This window comes from Papaver somniferum, chromosome 11 (assembly GCF_003573695.1).
Source record: "Papaver somniferum cultivar HN1 chromosome 11, ASM357369v1, whole genome shotgun sequence".
Classification (NCBI taxonomy): Eukaryota; Viridiplantae; Streptophyta; class Magnoliopsida; order Ranunculales; family Papaveraceae; genus Papaver; species Papaver somniferum.
In genome coordinates this window covers 48362358-48371962 of record NC_039368.1, presented here as the reverse complement: position 1 = coordinate 48371962, position 9605 = coordinate 48362358, and the positions used below count along the sequence as shown (strand labels likewise).

Genomic DNA, 9605 nt, shown 5'->3' with positions numbered 1-9605 from the left:
AAATGAGAATTTCCACTTGTGGTATATAGGATACGCTCCTTCACAATTATACCTACATGAATTCAACTTTTATTACTTAGACTGGGTCATCATGGTCTTGGTGATATCAACAGCTATTGAGTATGGTTAGCACGAATATTATACATTGTTTGAAGAAGGAGTTTGTCGGTGTACATGTTTGTTTATTTCAGTGAGGATAGGATCTTTCACATTTATACCTACATGGATTCTGCTTTTATTGCTTAGAGTGGGTCATCATGGTCTTGGTGATATCAATAGTTAATGAGTGTGGTTAACACGAATATTACACATTGTTTGAAGAAAGAGCTTGTCCATATTCATGTTTGTTTATTTCAGTGACTTGGTCACTTTTTAATGTTTGGGAAAACATTATTGTTTTCTAAATCTTGCCATGATTACTTAAAAGTTAAATGATATTCCTGCGGGGGACCCATTTTAGGGATGATGTGCACACCTATTCCCACTTTCAGTTTCAGAGACAGATCAGAGTTGCGCAACGAAAGCTTCAATAGTTGGATAACTTCTACTATGTTTATTATATTGTTTATTTTACCTGTAAACCTAGTGATTAATGTATATGTATCATTTGAGAGAACTTCTTGTATATATATATACATATATATGTGTGTGTGTGTGTTTCAGAGCGGGTTAGTTTTGGGTTAAGTTTTGGAGCACCTTTCTTAGTTGAATACTTATATATTTGATTTAGATTTCTAGTGCCTCTATTTTTTTAGCTAATCTCTTGGATTAGTCAGCTGCTAGCTTAGGGGGCGCTACAACGTAGATTATGGGAAAATTAGTAGTCACAACTAAGAGGATGTATGTGTTAAGGTAGTATTCCTTGCAACACAGTAGTGAGTGTTGAGGAATTTACACGTCTCAACACAAATAAGAAAGGTGTGTTGAGGAATTTACACGTCTCAACACTAAGAGGAAGAATGTGTTGAGGAAGAATGCCTAGCAACACAGTAGTGAGTGTTGAGGAATTTACACGTCTCAACACTAAGAGGAACGATGTGTTGAGGAAGCATTCCTAGCAACACAGTAGTGAGTGTTTAGGAATTTACACGTCTCAACACTAAGAGGAAGAATGTGTTGAGGAAGCATGCCTAGAAATACAATAGTGAGTGTTGAGGAATTTACACGTCTCAACACTAAGAGGAAGGATGTGTTGAGGCAGCATGCCTGGCAACACAGTGGTGAGTGTTGAGGAATTTACACGTCTCAACATTAAGAGAAAGGATGTGTTGAGGCAGCATGCCTGGCAACACAGCAGTGAGTGTTGAGGAATTTTCACGTCTCAACACCAAGAGGAGGGTTTGTTAAGGCAGCATGCCTGGCAACACAACAGTGGTGTTGAGGAATTTGCATGTATCAACACCAAGAGGAGGGTGTGTTGAGGCAGCATGCCTGGCAACACAGTAGTGAGTGTTGAGGAATTTGCACATCTCAATACTAAGAGGAAGGATGCGTTGAGGCAGCATGCATGGCAACACAATGGTGAGTGTTGAGGGATTTACACGTCTCAACACTAAGAGGAAGGATGTGTTGAGGAAGCATGCAACACAGTAGTGAGTGTTGAGTAATTTACACGTCTCAACACTAAGAGGAAGGATGTGTTGAGGAAGCATGCCTAGCAACACAGTAGTGAGTGTTGAGGTATTTACACGTTCCACACTAATAGTAAAAGTGTGTTGAGGCAGCATGCCTGGAAACACAGTAGTGAGTGTTGAGGAATTTATACATCTCAACACTAAGAGGAAGAATGTGTCGAGGAAGCATGCCTAGCAACACAGTCGTGAGTGTTGAGGAATTTACACGTCTCAACACTAAGAGGAAGGATGTGTTGAGGACGCATGCCTAGCAACACAGTAGTGAGTGTTGAGGAATTTACACGTCTCAACACGAATAGGAAAGGTGTGTTGAGGAAGCATGCCTGGCAACAAAATAGTGAGTGTTGAGGAATTTACACGTCTCAACATTAAGAGGAAGAATGTGTTGAGGAAGCATTCCTAGCAACACAATAGTGAGTGTTGAGGAATTTACACGTCTCAACACTAAGAGGAGGGTGTGTTGAGGCAGCACGCCTGACAACACAATAGTGAGTGTTAAGGAATTTGCATGTCTCAACACTAAGAGAAAGGATGTGTTGAGGCAGCATGACTGGCAACACAATGGTGAGTGTTGAGGAATTTACATGTCTCAGCCCTAAGAGGAAGGATGTGTTGAGGAAGCACGCCTAGCAACACAGTAGTGAGTGTTGAGGAATTTACACGTCTCAACACTAAGAGTAAGGATGTGTTGAGGCAGCATGTGTGGCAACACAATGGTGAGGTTGAGGAATTTACACGTCTCAACAATAAGAGGAAGGATGTGTTGAGGCAGTATGCCTGGGAACACAGTGGTGAGTATTGAGGAATTTGCACGTCTCAACACTAAGATATTTAAATTTTTTAGAATATACCTAATAGATAATACATTTTGTTTAAGGATAGTTACTTAGCTCTGTCTCTGCTAGGCATGTCATTCGCGCGTGATTGGGATTTGGGTATTTTAGGCTCCCTCATGAGTGAGCATCATCAGGCGTTAGTGATGACATCGGGACGATGACGGGTTGATAGACGAAAAAAAGTACCATGGTCTTTGATGGGATGAAACAAAAGATGGATACAACTATGAACCTTGGATGGTTGCAATCACGATCCTTCACAGGGAGGAGTGTGGTGGCTACGGGCACGAACCTTGGAAGGAAGGAGTGTGGCGCCTACAACACGATCTTTGGCAGGAAGGAGGCGTTGAAGCGGCTTCGGCTCTTGGAGAGGACATTGAATCTTATGGAGCAAAACACTGAAGCTTTGGCTTCGGATCCTAGAGCATCTTATGGAGAGAACGATGAAGCGGAGCGACTGCTGGAGCGAATGTTGAAGCGGAGCCGCTGCTGGAGAACGTTGAAGCGGCGCGACTTCTGGAGAGAACGTTGAAGCGGCTCCTGGAGAGAAACGTCGAAGCGTCTCCTGGAGAAAACTCCAGTGAGGGCGCTATTAACCCTTGACTTCTAAAAACGACTTGATACAATATGGCATATGGAAATACGGCACAAATATTACTGGTCGGCAAGTCGTGTTTTTCTCCTCATGGGAAAGAATACGCTTCTTATGTTTGATTTTCCCTTGCAAATCTCAGAGCCTTGACGGTTACAATGTTGAAGTCGGAGGCCGCGTCAACCAGCGTGCTGTCAAACTCGACATCCTTCAAGTGAACAGTGGTTAGGAGTCCCCAGTTCCATCTATCAATCGTGCTTTCCAGGAGAGGTTGGGGTTTGGGAACGGCTTTCCTGGCTAGAAACAGTTGCTTTCCTGATACAGTGCGCTTGAGGGCTGCAAATATGTCTTGATGCTGCGCCTTGGAGAAATACAGAATCTCATATAAATGTTTCATTATAGACTGCACGATTTTGTGGGCGAAGTCCCAGAAATCATGTAGACGGGAAGAGGGGCTCTGTGAACTCAGGAGGGTTGCTGATTTTCTTTGCCTCGATTTTGGAGAAGTCGTTCCTGGATTCCCTTCTATTGGGCGTTCAAGAGCAACGCGGGCCTCTTCATCTATAAACGTGCGTCCTGCTAAAGTGCATCCGCCGGATGTTAAAAGTATTCCTTGTCAGATCCATCTGGGGTTGATGTGACTCTTGTGGTAGCAGCTCCATTATTGTCATGAGGAAAATAGGTATCTCTTTCTGAGTTGTAGCCATGTCTGTCTGAGCCTTACGAGAACCTTTTGTCTTTCCATCAAATCAACAGTGGGGAGAGAAGATCGGCTTCTTCTGGCTCCTCCAGTCTCTCGTCCTGATGGTGGAGTAGCAGCGGCTCTGGTGACGGTTGGAGCTGTCACACTTGAAGAAATGTTGGGGGTGGCGGCAGTGGCTCTGGCTCTGGTGATCGGAGGTGTAACGCCTAAAGGGACATTTTCCGCGCCGCTGGTGTTGACAGGTGGCGTATTAATGTCACTGGAAGGAACGTTAACATCGAAGATGATTTCAACGCTAGTATTTTCAGGGTTTGTTGACGATCCGGACATGAATTCTACCATCTTGAGATCGGAATTATAAATGAAATTGGAAATTGATATTGCAACCGAGAGATTAATCTCCCACTGTGGTCGCCAATTGTTTGTGGGTGAAAACTGTTTCTGCATGTTTTAGTAAATTTGTGTGTGGGTGAGAAACGAGTCTAGACCTTAAACAATGTACTGCACGGGAGTACTTTTGATTCGAGAGATCAATCTGTAAAATCTTAGCCTAAACCAAGAAATGGTCGTTCCAGGCTTGCTTCGGTCACAAAGTGAAGGAGAAGGGTTGGTTTTAGGGAGGGAAGCGAAGGAAGTGTTGAGACCAGAATAGTTGATTCTGAAGGTATGGTTGTTTACGACTTGTATCAGAAAGTAGAACTTGCTAGCAGAATGGAAATCAAGCAGATGATTTCTGGATATTGTCTTGCTCTCTGACCAAAACTTGTTGTCTGGTCGTAAATAGGTAAAACCTATTTATACAAGTCGTAATAAAATGTACCCTGGTCTCGTAGGAAGTGGAAACGATTGAGTGGTGGAAGAGTAACGTGTAACGTCAGGAATTATGCTTCCATAATGAAGGAGGTGGATCTGTTTCCACCATTACTTCTTGCCATTACTAACCACCCCGCTTTATGACACTTTCTTGTAACGGGCGTATTGCGCGCCGAACGCTGTAAACCGCCAAACCAATACCCTGATGAGTATCCCCCAATTTGTGACATGTTTGATGTCTCGAGTGTTTCCGTGGAAAACATTTGTCACTTTGCTACGTGTGGCAAGTTAAAATCAAGAGACTTGCCGCAGGAAAATAACATGTGTTGTTATTAGGTTCGTCTTGGCTGGTCGCCTAAAAGTTGCCACAAGTCTGCCAGTTCGGTGGCAAACTTGGATGGCTGAGATTGCATCTCATGAGGAAGGGTAGCCGTTGATTATGGCTACCTTCGATTGGCGCCTGATAATGGCACAGTGGCGTTTTGGTGTATGCCAGTGTCAATGCGGCATGGCTGGCATGGCTCGTGCATGCTAGTGGCACGGTGGTACCAGTGGCGCATGGCGTAGCCATGACCACTAGATTTAGGCGGCTGGTCGCCTAAAACTTTCCACAAGACTGCCTGCTCGGTGGCGAACTTGGATGGCTGAGATTGCATCTCATGAGGAAGGGTAGCCGCTGATTATGGCTACCTTCTGTTGGCGCATGATAATGGTATAGGGGCGCTTTTAGCGCATGCTAGTGGCATTGCGGTATCGATGGCATAGTTCACGCATTCCAGTGACGCGGTGGTGAAAGTGGTGCCTGGCATAGCCGTGGCCACTAGAATTAGGTGGTTGGTCGCCTAAAAGTTGCCACAAGTCTGTCAGTTCGGTGGAAAACCTGGATGGCTGAGATTGCATCTCATGAGGAAGGGTAGCCGTTGATTATGGATACCTTCTGTTGGCGCCTAATAATGGCGCAATGGCATCTTTAGTGCATGCCAGCGGCATTGTGTCATGGATGGCATGGTCGTGCATGCCAGTGGCACGGTGGGGTGGCTGGCATAGTTTGTCATGCCAGCAACACGATGGTGCAAGTAGCGCCTGGCGTAGCCATGGCCACTAAATTTTTGGCACGTTGGTGTTAGACTCAAACGTGGTGTGGAAACATCAGTTTCAATGGCCACATCAATCCCAATGTTCTGTGGAACATTGTTGGCGTATCAACTTTGCCTAAATTAGGGTTTGGCATGTCGAAACCCTAATTAGCGCATATGGCATGCGACATGCGGCATGTGGCCGTGGATGGCTGAGATGGTTGGCCCAAATTCAATATAAACCATTTAAGTTGGCTAGCCAAGTTGGATGGCTGAGATGATTCACATAAATTTATGTTAACTCATGAAATTTCGTAATCAGAAAATTCAGATGTGGGACCCTCACTAAAATGGTTGTAGAATTCTCGTACGAACTCGGATTTTGACGGTCTGCCCCTCCATTCTGATCAGAAAAGAATTTCCTATCTCCTTCTCGGGAATATTTAGGTTTTGATCTGTTTAGGAGCTGAAAACAGCCCGATAGTAAAACTCAGGAAGAATTCAAGAGGGATTCTGTCAGTTTTCAGCCATGACCTAGCTCGCCTTTTATGTTGTATCTCTTAGCTCGTTACTCCGATTGATTTGAATTTTTAGTATGTTATGCTAGACATACATATGAAACTTTTAGCATGTATCTCATACTAATTTTTTTTACCAAACGTTCCCAGTTGTTTGTACGATCTTTGGGAAGCCAATTTGGCATGGTGACCACTTGACGCAATTCCACCTCTTTTAATATTTTGGCAGGTTTAGAGCAACCTGACTGGTCAATAAAAAAAGGGGGCCGGACAAGTACGAGTGTGGCCACACTTCTGGTGCGCGTGGTAGGTTTAATACAACCTGATTGGTCGATGGGGAATAGGGCCGGCAAGTATGGGCCCAACCACAACTCATGGGAGTGTGACAGGTTTAAAGCGACCTGATTGGTCGACAAAGGAGTAAGGGCCGGTTGGGTAGCATGGGGCATGTCCAAGTGGCGCCGTCTGGCCTAAGGCATGGACACGTTTCCTCTCATTGTTGCTCTTACTTCGAGGATCCTTTATTCTTTGCTTTCTTATTTTGGGTAGGACTTTGCGCCTACTAATCCATGGCAGATCAATTGCTTAGTCTGGGATTGTTTGCTACATGCACTATTCTGGATAAATTTCATGTGAACATATTGAGTTGCTCAATAAATATGCCAGTGGAGAGGTTGGACACTCATCACTTTACATGGCTCCGTTTCTTTGCGGAATGACGGCACATTAAATGTGAGGTTTTACAATTTTAACCCTAAACTAAAAACCACCATCAACATTAAGTCCCCTGCTTAGCATGTAACAGTGGCATTGTTGCGGGGTAAGCATGAGATGGTGACAATGGGATGAGGCAGAAGTATCCAACTCAAGAATTGCTGAACTGGACATGCTTGAGTCGAGGAAGGCTAAGGTAGAAAAATACGTGGAAGCATACAAACAAAGGATCTCCAGAGCTTACAACAAAATGGTAAGACCTCGAACATTCCAAGTAGGAGATTTGGTATTAAAGACAACAAAACACATTCAACAAGATATGTCTGCTCCCAAGTTCTCTCCGAAATGGGAAGGACCATATGTAGTCATCAAGGCAGTATCCAGTGGATATTACAAGATCTTAGCTATTGATGGAGGAGTGGAAGGAAACATAATCAACGGTAAATGACTCAAAGCATATTATGCCTGATCCGTAGAAAACAATTACCTTTTCATCATTTCAAGCATTTCTCAAAATGTAATTTATATTCCTCCAAAGAGCGTGCAAAATGCTCCTTTGTTCATTAAACATTTCATAAATGAACTAAATTCCTTCATGCCATGATCAATTATTCTACCTAAAGAAAAAAGCCTAAACCTATTTGAAAATAACAATCATAAATGCTCATCTAGAGCACACCGTCCAATAACAGATAATTCTTAGCGGACATCATCTTCAAATTCGTTCACAAGTTTTCATTTCTTATCCTCAGATCTTCAATTGCTTTGTCAACCCTCACTGATTCCAAAGCTAGTGCTATCTCTTCCTTCATGATAGCAGTCGACGAGGAAATCATGTTGGAAACAACGAAATCCCTATCAATCTTGATAATCTCGATATGACGATGGAGCCAACCTACATTGAACTTCAAGAGCTAACAGTTAGAGATCATATCATTCCATCTGTAAAGCTATTTATTCTTGACATCCCGCAAGTTCTTCTTTTCCATATCGTCAATGATAGGCAACAAGCCGGCAACCATGGTCAAGAGAGTTGGAAGGAAACCCCTCCATACTTCCGTGTGGCAATGTGTCCATATTTTCTCTAGATTTTGGTGTACAGCGGCGCATGGCACTTGGACACGATGAAGCCGCCAACAAGTTGATTATCTGGGAAAAAAAATTTCATAGGTATGTCAAAAGGAAGTACATCAGTCGTATACTCATGGGAAAGGACCTCGACATCAGCATCTACAAGATTGATCGAATCGTCATCAACATGATCATCATCAATTGCTGCTGTTGTTTATCTTTTCTTCTTCCCGTCCTCAACAACATGAACATCAACCTGCAAATATAGCATTCAGAGTTAATAGATGTTTGAATAAACATTCATTCAAGTAAATATTTATCAAAACTCACAGATGTTCCAGCACCCGCACAGGCAGACTTGAAACGAGCAGGGATCTTGATGGTGCATTTAGATCTTGAGTTATGAGGGGAAGAAGAAAAACATTGATCACCCTGGTTCATCTGCAACAAATACTTTCTTTAGTCAACCATTGATAACACAAAAGAAAGAACAAAAGTGATACCTCGTACCAGGTTGGATTTCTTGGCTCCCCACTTTAATGGAGATGCATGAGGAGATGAAATACTTTCTGACATGGAGGTATGATGATTAAAATTTCCTGAAACTAACTCAAAATGGAGGAAATATTCGCATAGATGATAGACTCAAAGTACTGAAGATATATACTAGATACGGTGGACACTTATCTTCTGTGAATAGTCAATTCAGTTGCGAGTTTTACTGAAACCCTAAGTTTCAAACAAGATCAATACTGGAGATGCGGAGGAAAATAACGTACTGGGGACTGGCAATGATCAAAGTTGGACATGGTCAGAAAATAGCCACACGGCTTTGTGCACGTCACACGTCTTCTCAACCTGTGCGAGACATCCTAGTATTTTTCACAGATGAAAATCACCAGGGCAAGCCGAAGGGGATCATAATGGATTTTGGCACATGAATATTGTTCCATTTCATTTAATCCAATCAGAAGGAGTAAATATTAATAAAAGGATTTCTCGTTCAAAAAGAAAATCCTAATCCTAATTCTGAAGTGAAGTTGTTCAAATAATCAAAGAGATGTCTACTACGAAAAAAAAACATTCAAATGTTCGAACAAGATTATGAGCAAGAACAATCGTCAGAGTCATCCGACTCGTCATCATCATTATCATCCTCTGAAGAATACTCTTCAGACTCTTTCTCAGAATCACTGTCCGAACTAGAGAATTCTTCCTCGAAGAAATCTCCATGTATTGCGTCCCAATAGTCTTCTTCGTCACGTTCATCCTGGAGATCAGCCTTACCCTGTCGCTCAATCTCCCTATGCGGTGGATATAACCTACTTTTGTGTTCCATCGGCTCCCATAAAAGTTCCTCTTCTTCAACATCTGAGTCTGAGGCTACGCCATCAAGACGGGATCGGAGTCTCTCCTCAGCTTCTAGTTTTTTCCGCTGAATCCTACGTCTCTTCTCTTGATACTCAGCAATTATCTCCTCCCTTTCTTTCCTCTTCAAGAGCTTATCACGAGCATCTTTTAGCTTGTCGAGGGGCATGTTATTTATCACCTTCTTAGCATGATCCTTATTGGCACGCACTTTGGTCGCAGAGGTCCTGGAGTCCTCCTCAGAAGAGCTATAAGAATAATCACCGCTGGAAGACACCAT

The 9605-nt window shown here is 43.1% G+C and overlaps 1 protein-coding gene across 1 annotated transcript; it reads right to left on the bottom strand.

The window, feature by feature from the left end:
• Nucleotides 1–9059: 9059 nt before the first annotated feature.
• Nucleotides 9060–9605, bottom strand: LOC113324390 (glutamic acid-rich protein-like). The gene has a single exon (XM_026572711.1). The coding sequence runs from the start codon at nucleotides 9603–9605 to the stop codon at nucleotides 9060–9062; it is 546 nt and encodes a 181-aa protein (XP_026428496.1).

Bases quoted from the DNA above. Each gene is read 5' to 3' on its own strand.
- LOC113324390 (XM_026572711.1), bottom strand. From the start codon at position 9,605: ATGGTGTCTTCCAGCGGTGATTATTCTTATAGCTCTTCTGAGGAGGAC.